Below are 27,690 nucleotides of genomic sequence, written 5' to 3' on the forward strand. Positions count from 1 at the left end.
CTCATGTCCAATTCTCGAGGCTCTGAGAGCTAGACGTACGTATAATCGACACTGGCATATTCACATCCCGAATTATTTTATATTTTTGTGACGATATACATCTTGTAGAGCTCGAATTACGTAGATTATATTGTTTAAAGTAATTGAATTGGTCGCGTTAAAGGGGGAGGGGGAAGAAGGAGTGTCATGCACAGTATGTTTAAACGTAAGCGTCTTTTAAGCGTCTGTTTTTACTGTATGCGCCATATCGTCGACAAAATATACATGATGCAAGGCGCCAAAATGGTACTACCTTTTTTCTTCAATTTTTTTTCTATTCATACGCTGAAAATGTAATCTCTCTGTTGGTCTCTGAAATTTGTCGACGTGGCTTATTTTATATTTTTAATGTAAATAAAATATGTGTTCATTATATTGGGAATATGTGAAGCTGATTATACATAAAATGGTGGGAATATAATCAATGTACGGAAGACATGTTTGCAATACGCAAACGTCACCGTACTTGTTGTATCTGCGTAATATGAGGTTATATGTAGTCCGGCGGAGATGTATACGTGATGTTATACTTACTTGTTTCTTTTGCTTATATTCAGAACATGTTATCGCAACTGCGATTTTTTTCACAGAAATATATATTCTTTTTTTTTTATTGTATGTAAGATTCTTGATTGCTATCGTTATTATTTAACGAATTTGCAATGTTTGAAATGAAAATATTACTAGTCAGATGTAATATTTATAGTACGGAATATTTAAAAAAACACAATTATTATTAACAATAGTTTTCTATATTAATTAAATTTGTTTATAAAATTTATAAAATATATGAAAACTCGTTAGGCTACATTTCTGTGTCTACTTTAGGTAAAAACAAACTAAAAATACTTTTCAATAGGGTCAAGTTTTATCGGTTATTCCATAAATTGTTTGATCTGTTTATTTAATTTTAATTTTATAACATTGCCAACCTAGGTATTTTGTTATTACAAGTGTAATGTGAAGCGTATTTATAATTATTACAGTATCAAAGAATATTTGTAATTTTTTCAACGTTTTGAGACTGATGAATTGAAGATAAGATTCATTCATAAGCCACGATCACATGGTAAACAATGTACTTCAAAACCTTTTGATCTTAAAGTTAACGTTATTTCATGATTTCAATTTTGTTATCCTTGATGAAAATGAAGTAAATATTTTTATATTATAATTAGATAACATGACAGGCGGTTAATGTGGCTATTTAACAAATATATAAAGTCGAATTATAAAATATAATTAAAAATGAAAAAGTAACAAAATATCTAATAAATTAAGACATTTTTTATGAGATATTTTTTTATGTATAAATAAAAAAAATCATTAAATGTAAATATGTACAAAAATTATATTGTAATTTAGATGAAAATATCGGAAATTTATTATTTTAAATTAATACTACTTATTTTTGCATACAGCACGAAAACTGACGAGTTAGGTATATAACAAAATTTAGGTGAGGCAATATTATGAAATCAAGAACAATCCAGTATTTTGTGTGTACGTACATATATAGTGTATCTCGTGAATTTTGTTCATTCAAATATCTTCAAAATTGTTGATGATAGTGGAAAATGTTTCGGACAAAAATTATATAGTTTCAAGGGACGCATAATTTGCTGTAATTATTTTTTTCCCGAGTAAACGCGTGGAGGACATAGATATAAGGATCATTAATGTTTTTTTAAACGGAATTATATATTTTTTAATACAATATTTAAGGCAACTAATCATTTTCCCTAGAAAAGTATCACGCCATGTATAGTGAAAAATAATGAAATTAAAAGATATTTGAATGTAAATATTGAAACTTGTAAATTATTAAGTTGAAATATCTTTTAAAGTAATGGTTTTTTGTCATAAATGATGCAGTACTTTTTTATTGAAAGTGGGTAATTGAATCGGTTAATACGTTAAAAAATACTGAATACCATTTGAAGGAGACCATTATTTTATAAAATAATATTTAAACGATATAGTATACAATATTTACATTCAGATATCTTTTAAACTAATGCTTTTCGTTATAAGTGACTTTTAATACTTTTCTACAAGGAATGAAGAGCTGCATTAAATAAAGAATTGAAGGATATGATTACTTTAAAAAAAAAAACATTACTGACCTTCACGTGTTCTTTACGCATCTATCTACAGAAAATCCTAATTGTATGAAATTATGCTTCTCTTAAAGTCATTTAATTTTTGTATAAAACATTTTTCATGATCGTCAAAAGTTTTAAAGATATTTTAATGGACAGAGTTTGTGAGGCACCTATATATGAATGAGCGACTATAATTCTGTATTACATGGATACATTTAATATTGTATCTGTATTAAGAATACTAATGAATCGATATTGAGACAATATAACAACTAATTATTGCAAAGAGATTACATTCTGTACATACTATGATCTGAATAAAGCTCTTATACTTTTTCGGTTACCTGAAATATATTTCGTATTTTATATATACATATATATTTATTGTTTTAGTAAATAAATATTTAATACTCAATTAATTAATTTGAAAATTCGTCTTCTAAAATTGTTAAAATACGTATCTTAGAACGGGGCGGTTTGGGAACAAATGACAAGATAATAATGTATATCAAAAAATGACTTTTTTCAATGTACAGATTTGATTTTAATTTAATGAACAGTTACATACATACAAGAAAATTCAGTAATTAGTACGGAAAGTTAATACAATAATTTTGAATTGTAGAAAAATTTATAAATAATCTATCAAGAAAGCATCATATTTCTGATTAAGATAATAAGAAATTGAATAATAGCAGCAAATTTATATGAATAAATTTTATACATGAACTTTAGACATTTCATATGAAAATTGATTCTAATATTAGAATAAATATGATTGTTAATGATGTATTACATATTTTATTGTCAATTATGTAAGTAATATGCTCTCAGCTTTCTACTAGTATAAAAAATATATATTTTCAAAATATAAACAATAATTTTGTTACAAAAGTGATAGAAAAAAATTAATGTAACTAGTATTTGTTCAATTAACATGTAAATTTAAAAAAGTTTATTTAAAAAAAAATGTATTGTATTAACGGATACGTAAATACATTCAGCTTTTCAATTTTGTATGAAAATTACTTCGTGAACCGTAATTTAATATCAATGTTTATAATTATTTTTAACAAATTAAAAGTTTTAAATGTACGAATACAATTTGCATGTTTTTATAAAAGTTGTTCGATAAAATACTGATGATAAAATTCAGTTTTACATTGTTACGACATGATTTAGTATTTTAATATTATTTCAGTGTACATTTAATGAAGTATCTCTATAAAGTTGTTTAATATTAATATTTGAAATTGCAGATTTTTTTATACATTTTTAACTCTACTCGTTATTTCAGTTCCTCTTAATTATTATTGAAGAATACAATTTTGTTTTCATGTAAAATGTATCAAATAAAAAAGAATTTATTGGCTTTTCAGACTTTCATATTTCGTTTTAAAAATAAATGATAAAATAACAAAAAACAAAAAGCATATAATGTACGAACGATTACATAGATGTGCATATCGAGTATATTCTGTTATGAGATGTTTTGTGTATTTAAACATTTATATTAGAAACTAATTATATTACTATTGAAAACTGCAGTTTACAATCTTTTATTTATTGTTTTGTATTTTCTATACAGTATAAAATAAATGTATAAATTTATATTTGTTGACATGGTACAAGAAACAACGTTTTTTAGTCGCATATGCGAATAAATTTTAGTTGTACCACTAACGAGACATTTCCAAAATTAAATCTGGCTTGTAAAGATTAATCTTTTCATTCAAAATTAATACGTAGTATCATATTTTAAATTTTTAGTTCATTTGATAAAATTAATTTATGAATATAAACATCGGAGAAAGTCTAAAATCAAACATATGAATTATAATACGTTTATTGTTTATGCACGAAATTTTTTCTTTTACAAAATTATGTACGTAATTTACAAATATTGATAATACACTATCAATGTATATTTGTAGTATTTCTGTAACTAACGCAACTGAAAGGTTGTACACTTATGTAGTAAGTTTTTACATAATATATTTATGTTCTACAGTCACAAGTTACATAACGATTTATTTATACAGAATGTTTCATAAATAGTTGGAGTAATATTAACCAACCATTTTGATGTAAAGTCATGTATAGTGCGAAGAAACATTACATTATTTTTTACTTCCTAACGATTTGATGAATCTTCCATAGCTGATGTTAAAAAGTTAATCTTTTCGAAAGAGTTTGTTTGATACGTCGTATCTATGATATTATATTGACATAACATATATTTTCATATTCTCGTGGTCCATTGACCTACATAATAGTTCCTGATATTTCTTAATTGGTGTACGTGCATTTGAAAATTATAATTTTGCAGTAACTTAATGACACTGTTCTAAATCATTGTTAAGTAGCGATAGAAAATTTTCTTCCTTCAAGTATTTATATTTTACGTATTTCCATGTTTTTAGAGATTCAATCTATTAACATTTTAGAAAAAGTGGAAAATGTGCTGTTAACATATCCGTTATTATGATTATACATTTAATATTCATATTTTTAATGGATAAAAGATTAATTTTTTACACATATTTATATTTATTTAAATTAATATTAGCATTATTAATATGTTCATATTTATTTTATATATTGGTGAATGAGATACAGACATAAATTTTGCACAACATTACAAAAAATGAATTTATTTACTTTATTCTGTAAAAATACATATTTCATTAGCTTTTAAATTTTCACGACAACTGTGCATTTATTTTGTCCTGAACAAAAGGCATAGGGCACATACATCAAAGTTACTGATAATGTGAATAAATAGTATATACAACAATATAAGTAATTGTTTACAGTTTCGTATGTACACCGATATCCTATTTTTATAGTCACTTATTTGGCCAGTTTTTATTTGGACAATTCCAATGTATTATCCGTGTCAGGTATGTGAGTGAAATCTGAAGAATGTTTACGGTAATTATTAGAACTAATCGAACCTATCTTTACAACGTTAAAAGGTTTTCTGATTGGTGAATAACGTAAAAATAGTATTTATGTAATTATTCGTACCATAAAGTATTAGTATACATAGAAATAATAGATTACCTTTATATATATGTCAAAAGGTATTTTCTTTAAATTAAGTTGTTTAGTAGTTATACGCATTTGTATCGTAATAATCATACTGAGCCAATATTTTTTCCAGCACTGTATGTATTTAGAAAAGGTGTACATATGATTACTTACAGATCAGGGTAGAGGGAAATTTGAAATAAAATTGATCGAAGCAATTCAACTTCCAACGTTGAATACTAAAATGAACATTTATACAATAGTATATTACTTACAAGACACAAATTTAGTAGGTTCAGGTTCATTTTCATAATCGTATTATAGTAATTAATTTATGAAAATAGGATTTTAAGTACTAAATGAAAATTACAAATAAACATTTTGTGCTTAAAAACTTGATATACGTATACAGCTTTTAAAAACATAATACTTTATTCAGGATATTAGATTATCAAACGATTGCAAAATACATTTTGATGTATATTAGGAATGAAATTTTAGAAATAATATTATCATGTAGGAGTATATTAATCAATATTAAATTACAACATAGCGTTTTATTTATCAGACTAACATCATGCTAGTTTAATATTTGTTAAAAAAAACTTTCAACAATTTATTTCAACATTAATATAATAAATTTAATTAATTGGCATAACACAAAATGTCTACTAGGAAATTTACGATGCTATCTAAATTAATTCTGGATAAATTTATGGTATTTCTACGAGATTCTTGTGTAACTCGTCATTTTTGTAAAAGTATTCGAAAGACTGCTATATATGCTATATAACATTTTACGTTTTAATGCACGCATAGCGAAATGTTCCGTACTATTTGATATTATACGTGAATATTTTGAAGATAGCATGTAAAAGTAAGAAATTAACTTCAGCTTAAGAATAAAATAGTATCATTGCATAACTGTTTAGCGAAATATTTTCTTGGTATTACTTTTGTCTATATATAACTTTTGCAATTTAAGGAACATGTGTTTTTATGTTATTTTGGTATCACTGTGTTATCTTAAATCAGTAATATTTGTACTTCTCGGAAATTAATAAGTATTGTGTAGGAATTACTTTTTCAATTGGTATTTATGTTTAGGAAAATTAATATTTTCTAATTTGGCAGTTAAAAGGTATAATTTGTTTTAAATAAACGTTTCATTTAAATTATAACGAAACGTAAGAGCAGACTCAAATATAGGAATAATAAAATTGAAAGTGATCTTGCGTAATACTGACAGGCGTACGTTCAACGTTCTATACATGTAGCTCACAATTACCATTTATTCGATGTCAAGAAAAAAAACAGGAGAACGTTACACAGGCAGGTGTTGTAAATTCATTCGTAGATGCGGAAAACATATGTATATGTAAAAGAAAAAGTATTAAACATTTTGCATTGTTTCTTTGTACAAGTGCATTAGACAAATGCAAATATAACACTTTTGTATACACGGTATGGAGTATGGATGTGTACTCATTTGGCTTTGGTCCATAGTAGATATATCACGTTTCTTTTCTTACATCGTGCTTTCAAATTTTGTAGCAACGCATGTTTTAGAATCGTGACACGTATCGATTAAACAGAAGAATGCTATGAATAATATGAAATCGAGATTATTGTTGAAAAATACATTTTCAAAGCGAAAAGAGTTGTTTTTGCTTCACTAAATTTCGGATAAGAGTATCAAGTATTAAAATAATACCCGAAAAATGACGAAAGGATTTATATTCTGTTGTCGGCATGCTTTCATCAATTGTACTTTGTTACTTCTATGTCTCGATCAGTTTCATATAATCATTTATTTATATCGTATAATTCATACGTAGATTTTGTTAATGTTTATAATTTTAGAACACGAAAATATTTTAAATCGATGGATCAATTAGTATCAGTTAAAGTGTGTCAGACAAAATGAATGTTTTGAATTTAACGCATACATTATACACACTGTTATTAATGTATGTACAAATTTGAAGTATATACTTTTATTCCTTTTATTGGCATTAATTATAATGTAATATAAAGAAAATATTTGACGTAGTAGTACTTAATAAGGGTAAATGTTGAATGTTTAATTTTTCTTTTTCTTTTATCATAAAATATATTAGCTCTTTTATTTTAATATTATTTCCTGTTATTGATTTAATATTGAAATACAAATACTGGCTCAGCGATTTGTTTGTATACATAGAAAGTGTACATTTATCTGCATATATTTAGCTTTTAATACTCAATGCTATTAAAAGACTAACGTTTTTAGTTGACATATCTTCTCGTCAAAAATTAAAATTATCGTCGAAGATAAAGTTGCACGGCTTTTATAATTTCATACATTTGTAATTTTTTATATTTCTCAAGTAATATACAACATTTTTTAAAATTAATTACTAAAAAATTTGAAGTTCACGAAAATTGCATAAACAACAGGTTGTTTACTTTGTAAAAATAATTATCGTTTTCTAATCTCATCGAATCATACATATAGATACACATGCATATATGTATAGATCTCACACTGACAGACTTTCGGAATTGCGCGTTCGTGGAAGATCGGTTCGTTTCGGTGGGAATCGGCTCGCTTCGCTCGAGCGAACATCGCGGTGCCAACACGAGCCGGAGAATTTGAAGCCGGGACTCTCGTTGCCTGCTGTGCCTTTTCTCTTTCGTCGTATGTTTCTTTTTCTCACTCTCTTTCTCCCTCCTTTCGTCATCAGTGCCTCTCTTTTTCTTGCCATTCCACCATTTCCCTTGTTCACCGTGGTGCCCCTTCTTGCATTCGTTCGTTCATTCGTTACGTTGCCTAGCCCTGGGAATGCGCGGTCGCTGTACCTCTCTCTTTCTCCCGCGCGCTTGCTTGTTTGCTCGCTCCCTCCGTTTCTCACTGTCGTTCCATCTCTGTTTCACTCACTCACGCGTCTTATTGACCCGGACCCGGTTCTCTTCTCCTCTCTCTCGATTCGCCGGGTTACCTCCGACTCACCCGCCTCTTGATTGGGGGTTGAGTGGGAAGAAAGGAAGCCCAATGTACAAATCCTATGATATACATTTTCATTTTGTCTTACCCATGGATGATTTAAAAAAATTGAAACTTTGAAAGATTGTGCAATTTTGCGTTGTTTCTTGCGCGTTAGACATTTCTTGCGGAGTTCGGTTTTCATGAATAATACGGCAACATACGCGTTGATTGCTCTTACGATGTTTTTATATTAATAGATTTGATTTCTCTTCTGACATTGATCAAAAATGTTCATGGTGTACTTATATATTGGAAATTACAATCGGTACATGACATTCGTTTTTGATGCAAGTCAACTTCTGTTGTTTATTGTAAAGCAGTAACAATGTTTTAAATAATCACAAAAAGTATATGAATAATTTTATTCACGTATAAGTTTACCTTGTATTATGATAATAAAATAATATCCGCGTTTACAGTGAAATCCGACTCGGTAATGTTGGTTTTGCTTTGTCTGTAAAATTGTAGAAAAAAAGACTAAAATTAATGTGAAGCTTTGTCCAATATATTAATTGTATATTTATTATGCTTAGTCAAAAGTAACTATTATTATAAAAACATATTTTAAAATAAAGTACGGTACGTATTATTATAAAACATGCTAATAGAAAAACATTTTATTTAGACAATGGAGAAGATGTAAATTAAATATTTACAACACTCAAAAATTTATTGATTTTCTAGAAGGGATGTGACAATTATACGAGAAAATATTTAATGAAAAGGTGGATTATTGTGTAACGAGATTGCGTAGATACTGATACATGTTTTATATGTATATACACGTATATGCATATTTTATGTTTATAATTGACGTGTAGATAGAACCAAAGTATAATTTTATGCAATTCAAACGAAATTACCGAGAATTCTTCTATAATTTGTTTCTTCGCAAATTTAAAAGTTCTTCCATATCGACTGGACAAGTAACATGGAGTGAGAGTTCTTCAGTCGGTAAAGCCGACTTGACACGCAGGAAAAAGGGTGCGCGAAAAGCAGGAAGTGCCAATGTGGAGCAAATTCCAGTGGCCGTAGCAGTGTAACGAAACTAAGAAGGGTAAAAAAAGGTGCGAGAAGAAAGAGCGCACGGCGACAAGTCAGAGTTGGTGTATCTTCCTCTCCCTTTCGCTCTCTTTCTCTGCCTAAAAGTTGACCTCGAGTTTCAAGGGTAGAGAAGGGTTTGCAGTCGTTTGCCCCTCTACCTTACCAGGGACTACGAGCCATGGCTCTCGAATTCTCTACGAACGGAAGAGAGAAAGCGACGTTGCCTCGACGTCGGTAGTGGTAGTCTCCCGCCATCCCCACCATGACTGTAATGTAGTTCGATTGGTTGGCGTGCTCGGGTTTTCCTTTGTGAGCGGGCGGGTGAAAGCGTGGCTTGGCAACGCTGTACGAGTTCGCCGGCGTCCGCTGGAAGGAAGGCTAAGCTCGTGTGAGTGGAACAAGGATAGAAGAACGCGGAGAAAGAGACAAACAGACAAGTAGCGAGTGAGACTTCGGGCCAAGTGGAGGGGGATTGAGTTGGAGAAAGAGAAAGAGAGAATGTACAAGCGTCCAGCCAGGCCGTCCTCGCCAGCTTCGCCCTCTGTGTGTGCGGCATCGCGTGTAGAGTCGGTGGCGAGAGAAGCAATCCGCGCGTAAGCTTCTCCATGTGAAAAAGCTATTACGCGTTCCCACTACCACCGTGCATCCATCCAGCGTCGGTGTGCATATGCACGCATAAAAGCATTGCGTCTCTACGCGCGCGTGATGTCGCATAGAGTGCATAATTAGCGACGTGTGTGTCGCGAAGTAGAAGAGACGTCACGTTTCCGAGGAAGAAAACGGCAATATAGATGTATTTTTGCGTAAAAAAGACGACAGTGTACGCGTAAATGAATGAGGATACGATCTTATGCCTGATACTTTTATCGGTACCACCGAGAAGAAACGCTGTGTTTCTCGAATGAAAGGCTCCATGAGTACTTAGGGGAGGGAAGAAGAGAGACGAAGAGACGCACTGTATCTGTCGATGGTGGGGAGACAGAGGGAAAAAGAAAGAGCTAGAAGGGGAGAGAGAGCGCCCTCCCCTACTCACCCGCCCGTCCTTCTCCTCTACCCGCCGTACCTACTCACGGAGCTAACGAACGGTTGAGCGTAGCGTCGAGTAGACCGCATCCCAAGTATAACGTACGTATTCACGAGGACCTTCTCCTATACAACGTGGAAAAAGCGTGTATGAAGCCGCCTGTGCAACCGGGAGTACTAGTAGTGATCGTGTAGTGCGCCGGCTGGACAAGAGAAACGTGGTGTGACGACAGTGAGAGAGCACGGTAGCGCGTGCGGTGCGTGTTGCGTACACGACGGCTACGAACAAGACTCCGTACGAATGTGAGGGTACGCGTGAGTGTGTGTGTATATCTTCTCGTGAGAGTAGGCGAGCGAGTGCGTGCGTGCGTACGCGCGCGCGCTGTGTGTGTGTGTGAGTGTGAGGGAGAGAGAGATTGTGTGTGTGTATGTGTGTGGTTGTGTTCCCTGTATGAGGGAGACAGAGGAACGTATGTGTGGGTGAGTGCGTGAGCGTGTAAATTCTTCGTGCGTCCTTCTTTTCGTTGTTGGAGGAACGGTTCAGTAAACGAGGCTGAAGTGACAGACAGACCGTCCGCGTGTACGATATGTCGGAACACCACCGCGTAGCCGGTGGCTGGGGCACACCGAGCCCAGGAAGCCGCGAGGATGCCTCCGGTGGTACCGCCTGGTGGCCTTCGGGTTTAAACACCGTTTCGGCCGAACAACAACAGCAACAACAACAAAATCTACATCAGCACCTGATGAACCAACAACAACAACAGCTATCGCAACAACAAGCACAGCAACAACAGCATCATCAGGATATCGTGAGGAGTACAGCTGCCGCGGCTGCTACTCAGCAGCTTTTCTCCTACAAGATGGCCTCCAGCTTTCAGAACCCAGCCACTACGGGCACGCAGTCGAATCCCGTCTCAACGTCTTCGCCGGTTGGCTCCTGCATGAGGGGAGGCTATGATTATAGATTAGGAACGGGGCCTGGAACAGGCGGAGGTGTACCTGGTACACCATCCGCACCACCGCCTGGCGTACAGTGGTGGTACCCAGGTGGAGTTATGGACGCCGGACAGAACAACCTGCATCAGCAATTGCAGGGCCAACAACAGCAGCAGCACCTCTCGCCCATTACCACACAAACGTCCACGCCCCCCGTTATGTCCCCGGTATGTTGCGACCACGATCGACCCCCTTTTATATGCTTCCTCTTTTCTTGTCGTTGCCTGCTTCTAACTTTTTTTTATACCCTATATATACATATACAATTTTTCGCTTACTTTTAGTTGCGCGGGATTCTTCTATGCACCTGGAAGAAGAACCTGGTCCGGTCTTAATATTTCTTACCAATCGATCTTGCAATGCTTTTTAACTGTTACATTTAAATTTCTAAATGGCAACACGTTGCAGTTTACAATTATTGTTCACATTTTCGTTTCTTCCGTAGATAGATTCGGAGGTTTTTCGATTTTCTTAGTGTTGGTCCGAAATACGCAATCACATATTATTCTAGCGTTTTATTCTTCTAGTATACCTTGATCGCATACGTAGATTTAACAATCGCAAGTGGATAGTTGGCTTTCATGGTATTGTTATTTCAAAAAATCGCTAATGGATTTTTCAATAACTTGAGCATTTCGCAAACATCAGTATTTCGCTCGATCTTTAAGCTGGAAATAGGGAAGTAACAATACAACAGAAATAACAGCAATTATAGCTGTATTCAACCAATCATCAAGTTGTCATTGGATATATGTAAGGTTACCATAAAGATATGTTTACTTTAATTCATACTTCCATTTGGTTCTGTTGTAAACTTTGTTTTGTTTTATATATTTCATTTTGTACAGTTATTTAGTAACTTAAACGGCAATATTATCAGACTTTTGTTTAATTATGGTAGACAATAATTTGTCTGAATGTTGTTAAATGAAATAGTTACTTTGGGGGAAACTGCTACCATTTACCTTATTAATTTAAATATACGATTACATGATTTTTAAGTTATAAAATACGTCAAAGTGGTACATTTGACATGTATTATTTTATATTTTGCTGGGATCTCAATTATTGAATATTAGTATACCGTTATTAGTATACTCAATTATTGAATATTAGTATAGTTTTTACAGAAAAATTCTTTCATCGTTGTTGCACATTCAGTGCCTATAGTTATGGCTACGATCAAACTGAATACATATCAGTTTTGTGATGTTTAGAAAATCTTAATAACCGATTCTATCATGCCTGCTTTCGCACTACCGTCTGCGTTTCATCCTGACTCGCGTCTCTTGCCCCACCGACCGTTGTCCGCTATTGATTCCGGGTTTCGTGCAGCCTTCTTCGTATGTACGTTCGTACAGTGGCTCTTGCCGCGCCGGGCCCGGTTCCCTTCCTTTTTTTCGATTCTTCTGATTTACATCTTTTAGACACTCACAATTAGAAATGGAAATTTCGATTAATTGTCATATTTCTGATACAAAAATAAAGGAATTTTAATTTTCTTTAAAAACAAACAGAGAATTTTTTTCAAGTTTCCAAGTAACTAATTGTTTTTTTCTAATTGTTCACAAACACGCAATTTTCATTAAATGAAAAAGTAACGAAAAAAACTGCGAAAAAAAGAAAATTTCAATATTTTCTTCCTGATTGAAAGTAAGAAAAGTATATTTTTTTCCATTTTTCCAAAATTTTGATTGCTCGTCGTAGTTTTGGTACCAAAAAAGGGATCTTTCTTTGATTAAAGATGGAAAAAGAATTCTATTTTTCGAAGTTTTTAATAGTTCGAAAATTGGTTTTTAAATGGAAATTCTGTTTTTCGGAGAGTATGAAGGTTTGGGTATATCCATTCTATGGTAGTGTGGTTTAGTCGTTCATAATTAGATACAAAAATTCCGATCAATAGTTGCCCTGTTTGCTATGAAAAGAAGCAAATTATTTTCCCTGTTTGAAGGGCGAAAGAAGGACTCCATTTTTCAGGTATTTTAAAAGCCTGTACATTTATTTTGTGGTAGCTCGACTTGTAGATTGTGGTCATTTCTTAATCGGTTGGAATTCTTAATTGAAAATAGGAATTCTAATTAATGATTGTCTTTTTCTTCTCATTGCGCAAAGAAAAAAGTGGTTGTCCCTTCCAGATTGTTTTAGAAATCTGAAAATTGATATCTTGTTTTCTCCTGTCTCTATTTCTGAAAAATCATACAAATGTTGTTTTCTGGTTAAAAAGATATTATTGTTGGACATTTTCAATGTGTAGAATTTTAATTTTTTCCCCCGCTAAGTAAAAGTGATAAAAAAAATAAATTTAGAAATCATTTTTCTTTATTGAAGGTTTAAAAAATCTTTTGTTTTCAAAGTGTTTTTGTAAACTAGAAATTGATTTTTCAGCTATTTGTAATAAAAACAGAAATTTCAACATTAGCTTTTTAGATACGAAAAGAAATGAAATATTAAGTAATTGTTTTATTTTGAAAATGTATTCCAAGGTCCTAACTTTTGATTAATTTTGAAAATTTGAAAATTCATTTTTTAATCGTTGTGGTCTATATTATAATCGTTTACAATTAGAATCAGTGATTCCGATTAGTAATAGTTTTTTTTTATCTGAAAAGGGGGAAAGTGTAAAACTTGTCCGGTTTATTGTAGGAAATTGAATTTTGTTTCTCAGAGATTCTGAATACGGGTAAATTCTTTTTCTTGCTTTTCTGGTTTGTATTTTCGTCGATAGATATTGGCATCTTTATTTGTACAAGAATTACATTCAAACATGTAGAAAAAGCTGAAATATCTGTTTGATGAAACGTTTAATTTCTTTTTGATACTTCAAATTGTATTTTACTCTTCTATGAAAATAAATTGAATACACACTTAGTAATCAGAATGTAGTATTCTTAAATTTTGCTGTAAATATTATTTTTGTCATATTTTTTATATATTGCCGTTGCTTAAAGTTTTTTGTTCAATTGTCTATGCTTGGTATAAAAATTGAATTTGAACAATTATCCACCATTCTATCTTATGTTTAACGGTTTTAAGTATTTCGTGGTTACGTTCTAATCTAATTAGAGTAGAACCTCGTGCACTGAGTAATACAATTTAATGTTAAGTCTCTACTATGTTTCTTGTAATGGAAAACTTAATTATCAGTATATGAATTATTTAAGATGCAGGAATTGAAAACAAGATCCTTATTACACCGTGTATACGTATACAGATTTTGCTAATTAGACTTCGACTGCTTCAAGTCGTAACACTTTTTGTATCTTTGCGAGCAAATATGTCGACCGAATAGAAAAACAGGAGTCTATATAAACATTCTTATCTTTGAAACACAGTCCTGCCACAAGTTCGAATTCATACAAGAATGTCAACAAGTTACTGTTGAACTACAGTATACAGTGTGCTTTAAAATAAGAGATCACATTAATCGATGATAATGTGGTTCGCTTCGTCAATCAGTTATTTCGGTTCTCCATAAAATATGCTTGTACGTATATCATTTCTTTTAATGAAAAGTTTTTACATCTTTATAGCATCGAATTACGTACATTTTGAAAAGTTTCTTATTTATGCTGAATAATTGTTTCACAAGTATTCAGTACTGTTAATAGGGTTGATTTGCAGACTTTACTAAGTAAACATTTCTTGCATATTTTTGTACTATATTCTTTCTCAACGATTTTTCAACCATTTCTTTTTATAGCACACAGTGTACACCAGATGTAAGTAAATTTGTCATACTTCGAATAATTGTTCTGTAGTATCAATTATGTTGAACTATGTTTTTAAACGTGGGAAATAATTATTCTAATGCATCATTACTACTTTGCATAAATTGAGTACAGAATATTGAAAATGTATTTGGAATAATATTAAAAGCAGGACTCAAATGAAAGTTAAGTTCGAAGTCTCTATCTATCAGATGGAGTGAAAGTCTGAAAGTGGTCTGAAAATTTAAGATTATGGTGATAGAGGTAAATGAAAGAGATAAACTTACATTCTTTCGTGTATATAAAAATAAAACAATTTTATGATCGTTAACAAATTTGGTAAAAGAAAGTTAGATAAAAATAATCTGAGTTCGTTCCATCGATTTGTATTCATAAAATTGTATGTATTGTGTGACTCATTCTTTCCAGAATCGTTCCTGTTTCATAGTACGAGTGATAAATTTCACTTTAATCGAGATATAAAGGAAGGCTATTATATCTTCTATGTATGTTCTTCTATGTAGGCTATGTATTTTCTCTTCTTTTTCCAGTTGTATTGTTGGGGTTGGTTTTATGAGAAACAGGATCAAAGGAATGTATTTCATATACACTTTCAAATATGTTACAAGTATTTTAAATTTACGGGCTATGTTTCTTTTTCTTTTTATAATTACTTCAATTTTTTGATAAATTGTAATTTATTTTTGTGTGTTTTTCTTATGTTATTAATGTTTCGCATAAGGTTGAAAGAATAAGTTATACCTCAATTTGATAAAAAAGAAACTACATATTTGAATGGAAATTTAACGTAGCAATTAATTTCAATGAGATTTTGTTTCAAATCATTGTTTAATATGTTTTCAAGTAAAATAACGTATATGAAATAAACACACGGATAACTGATTAAAATTTCATAATCACTAACTATAGTAGAATCACCAAAGAAACAAATTATTAAGACCAAGAGTGGTAATTGAACGATTTATTGGATGTACCACAATAGAAAGTTCGAAATTTTCGAGTAATATGTACTTTGTATATCGTACACGGTGCAAACATTAAATTTTTTAAAGCTATAATATAAATCAGTTCAGTTGTGTTTCATACAGACGGACTTATTAAAATTTGATAATTATTAACAATAATACTGTATTTATCGTAAATATCGAGGTCGAATAATTGAAATGAAAAATTATAATTGGAAACTGCATATACTAGAAAAATTGAAAATTTGTTTCAGATGAATATATTTTACATATTTCGAATTTTTATGTACTACCATATTATTTGCAGATCAATTAATTTTGTAGCAGACCATTTCAATATATTATAAATTCATCGACATCATTTTGTACTTAATTGTCATGTACTTTAAACAAGGTCGAAGAATATTATTTACAGTATACGAAGTACATGTCAGGTACAAAACAAATGTCGTAAACATTTATAAAAGTTAATCATGTGTTAAAACTATTTATGTATGTATACATATGATTTCTCTTACACTCGAGGTCATACAGATCATTTCAGTTGATTCTAAGAAGGATTAAGTGTGATTCAAATTCCATTCTGTATTCAAATGAAGACAAACATTCTGAGAGTTATAAATTTTTCACAATTAAGATTAATTTTTGAAATTATCGAGACTAGCGATCGATAATATAATTTCATCTAACCTTTCATGACACGTATTTGTTATACTAAAATTTTTATTTTAATAATATTTGATATTTTGTTTAGCCATTGTTGATACGTTTAATCTGAATTATTGAATCTTTTAAATATAAATGGATATTGTTTCAATATTATAAATTTGTAGTATAAGTAATATACATAAAACAATGTCAATGATTGAAGTACATTATTCTCTACGGTTATTATCGTATTAGTTGCTTTAGTACAAATATTTAAACAAAATTACTTCGGTCCTTCAAATCGTAACAAACAAAACCTTTTACTATTTAAATTGATAATTATACCGATAGTCAGTTTGCTATTACTACTATTTACACTTACTATTGAACTGTCAGAAAGAGAGAACAATTTGCGAAAGTAGCAACGAAAGTGATTATATGATGTAATTTAGCTATCAAAATAATTCAAATAATAATAAGACAAATATTTTATTCTTAAGTTATAATATTATGATATCAATGCATTTATATTGTAGTGAATTTTCATGTATCACAAAATTTTTATTTTTTTTATTGAAAACAATGTAGATTCACTTTAATTTTATGACAAATATTTCTTTATAATTTAAAAAGACGTGAAATATAACTTATATTTTAATGCATTAAATGTATCTACTAATAATACCCTGTAAAATAATACAAATAATAGAATCTTCGGTCTTACTCCCGGGAATAATTGGAAATTAATATGAATAGAAATCTACTTTATAAATGTGGACATTTATTTTGTAACAATTTCCAATTGATTTACGTTTGAAAATTTGAAATTTTTTCAAGAAACATTTTTTTAATTAAATTTCTTTTTTATATTTCTTTATAATTACTATTACATGCATTTGAATGTTATACTAAACTCTAAACATATAGGCAGTCGATCTCTATTCGGTCCTGCGGGTTCATGTTTATTAACTACACATAGTAATATACAATCAAATAGTAATTTTAACTGCATCTTGATGATATGATGTTACTTAAAGGAAATCAATTTTTAATGCTTTTTTTATAATGTTTATTTATTGGTCATTAATACTAACGACGATATTAAAGTTCTGTTTTTTGCAAGTGTCTATGTTTAATGGTTTATTTATAAAGTTTAGTATCTCAATAATAAGATACATTATAATTTTTATTTTTTAATAGTATAGTTTTTAAAGAAACTATATTTCTATTGTTATACGGTATCTATGCTTAATTAGACAGCAATTACAAATGTATTAATATTAATATGATTTCTTGCAAAATATTTTCTCTAAATAAATTAATAAATATGTCTATTTATTTAAACAATTACATATATATAAATTATATATCAAATATAATAGTTGTAAAAGAAGTAATTTATTCTGCAAATAACAAATTGAACATGCTTTAAGAATTTTAGCCTAACAATTAAATTAAAATTATAATCGCGAAGTACTTACACTAGATGCATTCAAAACTATAGTACAGTATGATATTATTTATAAAGTTCTTGCATAATGCTCGCTCCGTAATAAATAATGTTGATAAAAAATCTGTTATGCGATAAATAGTTACGTCTTAATTAATACGAGGGTAATGCTGTACCCATGTTAATAATTACATTAGATTAAAAAACAATTTGGGGTACAAACTGTGTAAATTTGTATAGAAATTTTAATTTTCGTTTACATTATCTTCAGAAGGTTTATACGTTGCTTTCTTTAATAACACTTTTTTTTAAATCTCGATAGAACGTTTAGTTCAGACACTCTATTTAGCATTATGGCATGTATATTGACTAAAAATTTGTAAATCTATATTAACAATTTATTTTAAACAATTCGTAAAGTATAAATACACAAAAGAGAGGTAATATATTCAGCTAACTATTTTTTGTATACATAATACACATATAGTAAAAATTTACATACATATAGTATTCTATTATAATATATCTGCACGCATTGCTGTTATGCGCTAATGTTATTTTAGTTCACAAAGCAACGCTTCGCATATGAAAAGGGAATCTTGTTAGTAATACGAACTTTTATTTTTAAGAATATTTTTAAAAGAAATAAAGAATATGTCGTTAATATATCGCACGTGATATAGTAGTAATATATGAAATTAATATTAATTGTGTACGTACATCTCTACATGGACTAATTATTTAAAATTTTTGAAAAATTACATTTACCACGGTTCGAAATTGGTAAGAGGCGAATAAGAGTTTAAATGTAGTCACTTACAAAAGTGTCTATGCAGCTGAGAATGACTTCAGTACTTGAATTAAATCGATTACTTGAACATTTCGAATAGGTCGAGGAAGTTCAATTCCGAATAATTCACAAAACAATATTTGATCCGTTTGTTTACACGAGTATTATTTCAATACTGTATAAATCGATGATGTTTATTTCATTGACGATTTGAGTAATTTGAAAGAATTTAAATTCTTCAAATATTTCGCGTAGTTAAAAATAAATTGAGTTCATTGTTCGAGTATTTTCGACGGATCGAATTTTATTAAGCTACTTGATACTTTTTTTCTGAGGTACTCGAAATATTAATAAAATCTTTGTATTTGACTTATTTAAATAGATCCAATTTATTCAAATAATTCAATATATTTATAGAGCACTCAAGAAGATTCAGTTTTTAATCAAAATTGCCAAGATTTTAAACAAAAGAGAATTACGTACATAGAAGTTGAATGACATATAATCACTAAAATTTTACAACATCGAACCAGTGAATATTTTAATTGTTACGAATTACTTAAATTATTTATTTTTAATGAACATAATCATAAAGAGATTGTTCTTGGAAATATACTTTCGATATTGACGTTAAATGATACCTGGCAATTGTAATCACGTTCATTAATTGTTTTCTTTATTTCTTCAATTACAGCACCAGTTGCAGCAGCTAACGCAACAACAAAATAATCTTCAACAAAATAACGCTCAGAGCTTACTACAGCGAGACAATATGCCGAGAGGAAAGGATTCAAAGCCAAGAGGACGGATGACCGCGTATGCGTTCTTCGTGCAAACATGTCGCCAGGAACACAAAAAGAAACATCCCGAGGAAAAAATTGTTTTCCGAGAGTTCTCCAAAAAGTGTGCAATGAGGTGGAAGGTAAGCAATCATATTATTATTAAGTATTTATAATATTGCTCCTACTGAAATTATAATTAATATGTATATTGCTCAAAATCACCTAATCAAAGGACTATTGATATTGACTATATCTCAAAGATATTAAACAATTTAGGACTTCCAATATATCCAACATTCATTTATACAGGGTGTTCGGTCACCCCTGGGGAAAAATTTTAATGGGTGATTCTAGAGGCCAAAATAAGACGAAAATCAACAATACTAATTTGTTGATGGAGGCTTCGTTAAAAAATTATTAACGTTTGAAGATTCGCCCCTACTGAATTGTTTTCTAGAAAGTGGGTAGGATTTCGGGGGTAGGTCTATTCACCAAAAATTATTGTAATTGATCCCTGCAACCGAAAATAATTTTTCCCGAACGATTTGAAATTTTTTAATTTCGTCTTAAAATTTACGCATCCTCTCTACCCCCCTGTCGATTCTTCTTAAAAATTCGTTTCTGATTTTTAATAATTTTGTATGACACCCTATAGAAAAGTTATCTAATACTTTCTTGTAGGTATCTATGAGCTCTACTTCAGAAAAAAATTTCAGTGAAATATATTCACTATTATAGGAGTTATGGCTCATTAAAAATTGGACCATTTTTATGAGGTTTTTGTCAGTTTTCGGGGTGAAGGAGCAACTTTTCGAATATTTTGGGGGGTTTCCACATATTCTTCACCAAAATACGCGTTGTTTGCATTTTGAAACGTTAAAATCGTCCAATCCGTTCAGGAGTTATGATGTTTCAAAGATTCACATGAAATTTTCGGGGAACCATTTCAGGCTTCAGATTGTATTTTCGGTAAGCAATTTTTTTCTCGAAAGTGGGTAGAATTTCGGAGTATGTCTATTCACCAAAAATGATTATAATTTAGCCCCGCAACCAAAAATAATTTTTTCAGAATGATTCGAAATTTTTTAATTTAATTTTGTAATAACTTCTTAATGAAGCCTCGATCAAGAAATTGATATTCTTGATTGTCGTCTCATTTTGGCCTCTAGAATCTCCCATTCAAATTTTTCCCAGGGTTGGCCGAACACCTTGTATATTAAACATTTGATCTATATTTCTAAATTTCCCAAAAATCTTGATCACCTATTAATATTAAATTAGTCATTTAATATACTATTTAAGAAAGAAGTGAAAATATCTCATTTACTTTATGTGACTTTGTGAAATCGTAAATGAAATACATAGAAGAGTAATCGAATGTAAGAGCAAATCAAACAGAAAGCAATTGTATTCATTATTTTTTTTTCAATATATTACACATACATCTAACAATAGTGGTTCGTGTTTCTATTCATAAGATGTATCTATGTCTATTTATTATAAGTTATTTTGAAGAAGTACATTATTTAAGTATTCAAATATTCACGGGACTAGTCAGAGACTGTAATGGTATCGAATCACAAGCATGATAAAGAAAAATTAGTGAAAGTTTCGAGGACATAAAATGACCTTCTGCACCCAATGTACGCAACATTGAATTTCAAAGGTTAGCCTCGAACGAATTAACATATGTCTAATGGAACATCTTAGTACACTCTTTTAAATACATTTTCCTGTAATTAGTTCGTTAAACGCGTTTCAGAAAAATAATGGTGTCTGGCGTTGTAAAAATGTACTTAATTTAAGAAGTAATTTACAGTTAAGTGACCTCGTCTGGTAGTTGATATGTGTTGATTTCTTTAAAGATTACTTGCTTGCATATTTTCATATTGAAGTTAATAGACTAAATAAAATCGTTTTAATTGTTTAACATTTGCAACAATAATAATAATAAGCATTCAGCTGGTGTTTTGTAAAAGATTTTTTATAAATAAACGTTCATAAATATTAGTAATGCTTCTAACGTATTATTTTGAATTGATACAGTACAAAACAGCATTTGAAAACTTTTCTTACAAAAATAAAGAAACGGATAAAGCCAATTGGAATATTATACTTGAAAATTGAATTGACATATGGAATTTATGTTTAATCTTTATTGTTGCAGCTTCAAAGCATTCGCAAAATGTCTATATATACTATATCATGAATATCTAAATCACGTTTGATTTCTAATCATGAGAGTTATACTGAATTGTAGTCAGGAAACTAGTTTAATGTGAACAGATAATATTTAGAATTAACGGTTATCCTATACACTTACTGACTGTCGATAATTCCGTCACGAATAGAATTAAAATCAGGACCGGTTTACAACAAGATGTTCCATAGAATTTGTTCCTTATGTAGCTGCGCGTTGAAAGCTAATGCTATGCTAGTTACAAGTGTATCTTCCATAAATGATTAAATTTTGTACATTATTTTATTAACTGTTTGTTTGTACAAGATGTTTCTGAAATAGATGATCAAATTTTTATATTCATTTTGCAGTCAATTTTGTCCATGACAGAATTTGGCGAGAATATTAATGAGACTATTAATGAAAACAAGTTTTGTTAATGCATCATTTGGTTGCATAAAGTTATTGCAAAAAAGAACCAAATGTACGAATACTTTTTTTTATCCATTGTGTATATCATGAGCTTCAAAGTGAACGAACAAATTCAGACATATTTTTCGGCAAAAGAACTTGGAAATGTAAAAGAACATCATTATGAACAGGTGTCACTCTAACATCTGGCCACCTTAACCCTCGGAAAGGGAGACACTTTCTGCGTACTTTTCTTGTGGACTTCAGGCCACATGGTCTTTAGCAGGATTAAATACGTTAACCTTCCGGTTATCGTGGTAAAATGTCTTAGCAGCTGCAAACTTTTAAGACGACATTTCATGTGATGTTTTACTCTAAATATACTTTATTACAATTCTTAAAAGGAAAAATAAGTCGGCTTATAAGTAATTAAACAAAGTCTCTTTTATATCGTTATATTTAAAATTTAAAATGAATTTTTCTTTTAATGATAAAGAAAGGTGTAACGCGACTGTTTCCTCACGCTTATGTATTTAATGGTATAGAACATAACGATCCGACCTAGGATGAGGTTTTTTTCAGAAATCGTTTACAAACCAAATGCCAATGTTAATTTTTATTTCTTACTTTGTTCTGCGTATTGATTTTTGCTCAAGTCTTATGACATTTTTATTTACCGTATAGGTTCTGATAAATATTGTGTTTCTTTTATTAAAAAATTCGTATGCTTTCAAATGTGATACAGAGTAGGATAAATTTTTAAAACAATTTTTAGATTGCAACTACGCTTCAGCCCTGTCCTTATCGACCAATCCACCTAAACCCGAGGCTCACCCTCCCCGGTCTCCTTGACTCACCGTATATGAAAACCAACCCCCTCTTCGTTTATTAGAAATCTACCACTACACTACCAATCCCCAATATCCGACGATAATCAATTCTGTAAGCAGTTCTCGATTCAACAACGATGGTAAAAATATATTTACCTTCAACTAATATTTACTACTGTAAGAACAAGTATATTTTATTTTAAAAATTACAAACAGAATATTATTTCAGAAATATTATTTTAATGTTTTTTTCTTACAATGGCGTATAGCTAACTACTGCCACGCGCAGCTCTAAGCTTTTCTTTGTTAAAATAATTGTTTCAAGCTGTTGTGTAAAAGTTCTAGGCGAAACTGTTATGAAGCACTTTTATTCTGAATAATTGTTATGAAGGACTTAAAAGTCGAATTACATCGATTTAAATTAAAGTTCTTGTATCAGCTGTCATATAGGTTTTATAACTGTTATTTTTTAGCTTCTATATAGTTATTAAAATGATCCTGAATCAACGTATATAGGGTGTTTGGCCACCCCTGGGAAAAATTTTAATGGGAGATTCTAAAGGTCAAAATAAGACGAAAATCAAAAATACCAATTTGTTGATGGAGGCTTCGTTAAAAAATTATTAACGTTTAAAATTCCGTTCGTACTGAATTTTTTTTTTTTTTTTTTTTTTTTGAAAATGCGCAGGATTTCGAGGGTATGTCTATTCACTACAAACGATTGTAATTGACCTCCGCAACTAAAAATAATTTTTTCAGAACAATTTGAAATTTTTTAATTTAATTTTTCAATAACTTTTTTGCGAAGCCTCAATCGAGAAATTGATATTCTTGATTTTCGTCTTATTTTGGCCTCTAGAATCTCCCATTAAAATTTTTCCCAGGGGTGGCCAAACACCCTGTATAGTCTAAATATTTGTTGTTTTACGTTTTTGATGGCCAGATCAGCTTTCGTTAGTCTTTTCGAGATTTTCGTGAACTGTGATGGTCAGAAAATTCGAGGATTTTCTTTAGGATGCGTAATGTATACTTTATGCAGTTCATTAAAAGCTTTTGTTTTCAATTTCAAACCGGTAGACACTGATATCATCATTACAGTAAACATTTACATCACATATGTATATGTATAGATTCGAAACTGTTTCAAAGCCTGTATAGAACATAAAAAATAACGATTATAGAACCTATGTATGTATATGAGAGCCGATATAGTTCACTTACACCGATATAGTTCAAAATTCAGGTTCTTTATAACAGTTATTCAAAATAAAAGTTTTTCACAACTGTTTTAACAATGTAGACCTATATCATAATAATTTACAAGTCCTGATTGTAGTATTCATTAATGGTTCATTGACAATCATTGGAATCGCTATGCGATCTGTCTCATACCAAAAGGGGTACAGAACAATTTCCTAACAATACACGAAGTGCATACGTTTGGTGCTCATTATATTACTAGAAATATTATACTGTTAGTATTTGTAATTTCTCGTCAGGTTTATTTTGTTTTAAAATATCAAGATATTTAATCTTGCCCATTGTTACTTTTACGCGGTTAATCGATATGAAATTTGAAGTGGAGGTGAATGCCAAATATAAAAGGAAATTAAGAAATTAATGAAAAAATGTTGGAAATTATAAATGCTGTTAACTAAGTATATACGTATGCACACAACATCTTCGTTGTGTAGTAGTTTCGCGCCCAGCGGGAATTTGATCGACGACGATACAGTTTTTGATTCTACTAACGAGCAAATTTATATGGCGTTCCACGGAAAATGGACTTTTATGTCAAATTATTATGTTATTGGCCGGAAAATGTTAGCTTGCAATATACTTTTCTAATCCAACTTAAATTTGTATAGTATCGAAATGAAAAGTAAACAAATCTACCCTAATATCTCGGAAATTATTAATTTTCCGAAGCTAAAATTTTATTTGATACCAGTTTTCCTTCACATCTAATCCCTCTAAATTTCATGTCGATCAACCAGAGGTGCTATTCGAAAGAAACCCCCTATGATAATTTCTTGTAACTTTGGATCAATATTAGTGTTACGTACTTTATGATTATAGACTATGTCAGACAAAGAAAAGAAACGTTTTCATGAAATGGCAGAAAAGGATAAGAAGAGATATGATACGGAAATGCAAAACTATACACCACCGAAAGGCGAAAGTAAAGGCAGAGGCAAGAAACGTAAACACATCAAAGATCATAACGCTCCCAAAAGATCTTTGTAAGTAAACATATTAGAATTAAATATTCCTAATAATATGATGAAATATAAAATCTTCAAATAATGTATAATTACTTTTAAATATTGCGTTCTCTTAAATTTATGAAGAAATAATGTGGGGTAATTATATTTTATTTCGTTTTTTAGATCTGCCTTCTTTTGGTTCTGCAATGACGAACGCGGAAAAGTGAAGATGCTGAATCCCGAGTTCGGTGTAGGCGATATTGCCAAGGAACTTGGTAAGAAATGGTCAGATGCAGATCCTGAAACCAAATCGAAATATGAGGCTATGGCAGAACAAGACAAAGCTCGATATGAAAGGGTATGTATCCATAAATATCACTTTTTATTACTTTGTTCATTTTTCTTTTAAAGTTGTACGATTATAAACTGTCAAGTATCAAATTTAAATGAAATTAATTATACTAAAAGTTATTGCAGTGGTTTAATGTTTGTATAAAATCGTATGTGTTAATTATTTTGTATATTATCTAGGAAATGACTGCGTACAAAAAGAAAATGAAAGATGGTGCACCTGTAGTAGCAAATCCAGTGAGTACCATAAAAAGCGACAGTGAAGAAGAATATAAAGAAGATGATGAATAGCGGATACACTACAAAATTTCATCTATCACCCCGTGTCCTTGATCCTGAAAGCATACCTCACCTACTGTACGTACCATTGACCTTAGCGTGAGCGTACTTACACCACTAGGAAAACAAATAACTAATCACCAGTCCCCGATTATTTACAATAATAATTAAAATACCCGCGATTATAATAATTATTTTAAAATTGTATGTATGTGAGACGTGCGAGAGAAGACCGGAATGAGTGACATTTGTATTTTAACATATTGATAGTATCATGTAAAATGGCGTAGGATAGCAGAATGGAAAGATATGGTGCCCACTTTCTATCAGGTGGAAGGCGCAGGGGCTCAATCATTGTTGATATTGTCTCCAGACTATGTTAAAAGCTAACGTAGTTACAAATCGTAAAACAGGATACGGCGGCTCCATAGTTGGGCGGTATCAGTCGATATAGTTTGATATTTATCAGTTCAGTTCATTCGTTGCCAGTTGTAAGAAGACTTATTGTATATCTTTGTACAGAACATTTCTTTAAATCAAATCTGTCGCAGGTGGGGCATGGGGCTGCTTTGTATGAATGTAATTGATTTAAGTACGTGTCGTATAGTTGTAAGTATTAGGATAAGTATATTTTAATGCAACTTCGATTCTACATCTGCGTCAACATGTGATAGTTTCCACTAACAATGTATTCTAAACCAGGAGATTGAGCCTTATAGCTTATAAGTAATTGGAATCTAAACAAATATCTAATTCACAACTTTTCTAAATCAAAAAATTGGGATGATAGAACTCAGCCATGGAGCAGTGGTATTTTGACGTCCTACAACCATATATAAAACGAAATAATTTCTATTCATAAGAAAACAGGATCGAAACCATCCGATTTGTTTTATAAAATTGATACAAATTTTGCTTTTATGTTGTTTTAAGAACTATTATAATCTCAATGTCTTATAATTATATAAAATACTGACTTTTTGTTCTTATCGAAATCAATGGACAGTCGTTAAAGACAAACCAAACTAGAATTGTATTTTGAGTTTTAGCTGATTCAAGTAGTCCCTGCCCTTACCATCGTCATCCTCCCTCTCATGTTCATTTTTCCAATAAAGGGAAATACGTTAAATCCTTTCAGAATCATGTGATTCCGTTCATTGTTTAAGAAAGTAAGATAGGGCGTGTCTTGTATTGCCTCGAGTCATCTGGTGTACAGCAGGCTGTATTATAATAAATTATTATGGTTTCTTGTAATATTAACATTCCTAGATCCTAGTATGTACAGATTTTAATCATTGAGATTAGAGCCAACTGTGTAAGAAGCATACCAAAAAACAGGCTAGGTAATGCAGATGTGAATTTCGTGGCCAAGATTGGTATGCAAAACGAATATACAAGAGGCTTTGTTACAGTCAGACTGACTTGCACCTTGATTTGGCTCAGCAGGTAACCACTACTTTTTGACATAAAGCTTTTCATCTCCCCTGCACATTGTCATGTAACGGATAATTGTATGATTATATAAGCAAAAACCTGTTTTAGAGGGAGCTAGAGGACGAATACTGTAAAATATGAAATTGTAATATTTTAATACTGATTTGCAGATGTGCATAATTTTAACATAGCTGGTTAAAATGAATTGTACTGATACGAAGGTATCCATTCGATGGAGATAAATAATAAAAACGGATATTGAAAATTACGACAGAATTTTCTGTATTATTATAGAGGAATTATAACAGTTATAAAAGAAATGTTTGTTTTGTATATCTCTTAGGATAAATAAACTTTTCAAAAAATTA

General features: G+C 30.6%; 1 protein-coding gene across 1 annotated transcript; it reads left to right on the top strand.

Moving 5' to 3' along the window:
* The first annotated feature begins 8,948 nt into the window (after positions 1-8,948).
* LOC143343212 (high mobility group protein DSP1) lies at positions 8,949-27,690 on the top strand. Its single transcript, XM_076767858.1, has 5 exons — positions 8,949-11,435; positions 19,544-19,771; positions 25,131-25,294; positions 25,442-25,616; positions 25,790-27,690. The coding sequence occupies exons 1-5, from the start codon at positions 10,860-10,862 to the stop codon at positions 25,898-25,900; spliced, it is 1,254 nt and encodes a 417-aa protein (XP_076623973.1). The 5' UTR covers positions 8,949-10,859; the 3' UTR covers positions 25,901-27,690.

This window comes from Colletes latitarsis, chromosome 7, assembly GCF_051014445.1.
Source record: "Colletes latitarsis isolate SP2378_abdomen chromosome 7, iyColLati1, whole genome shotgun sequence".
Classification (NCBI taxonomy): Eukaryota; Metazoa; Arthropoda; class Insecta; order Hymenoptera; family Colletidae; genus Colletes; species Colletes latitarsis.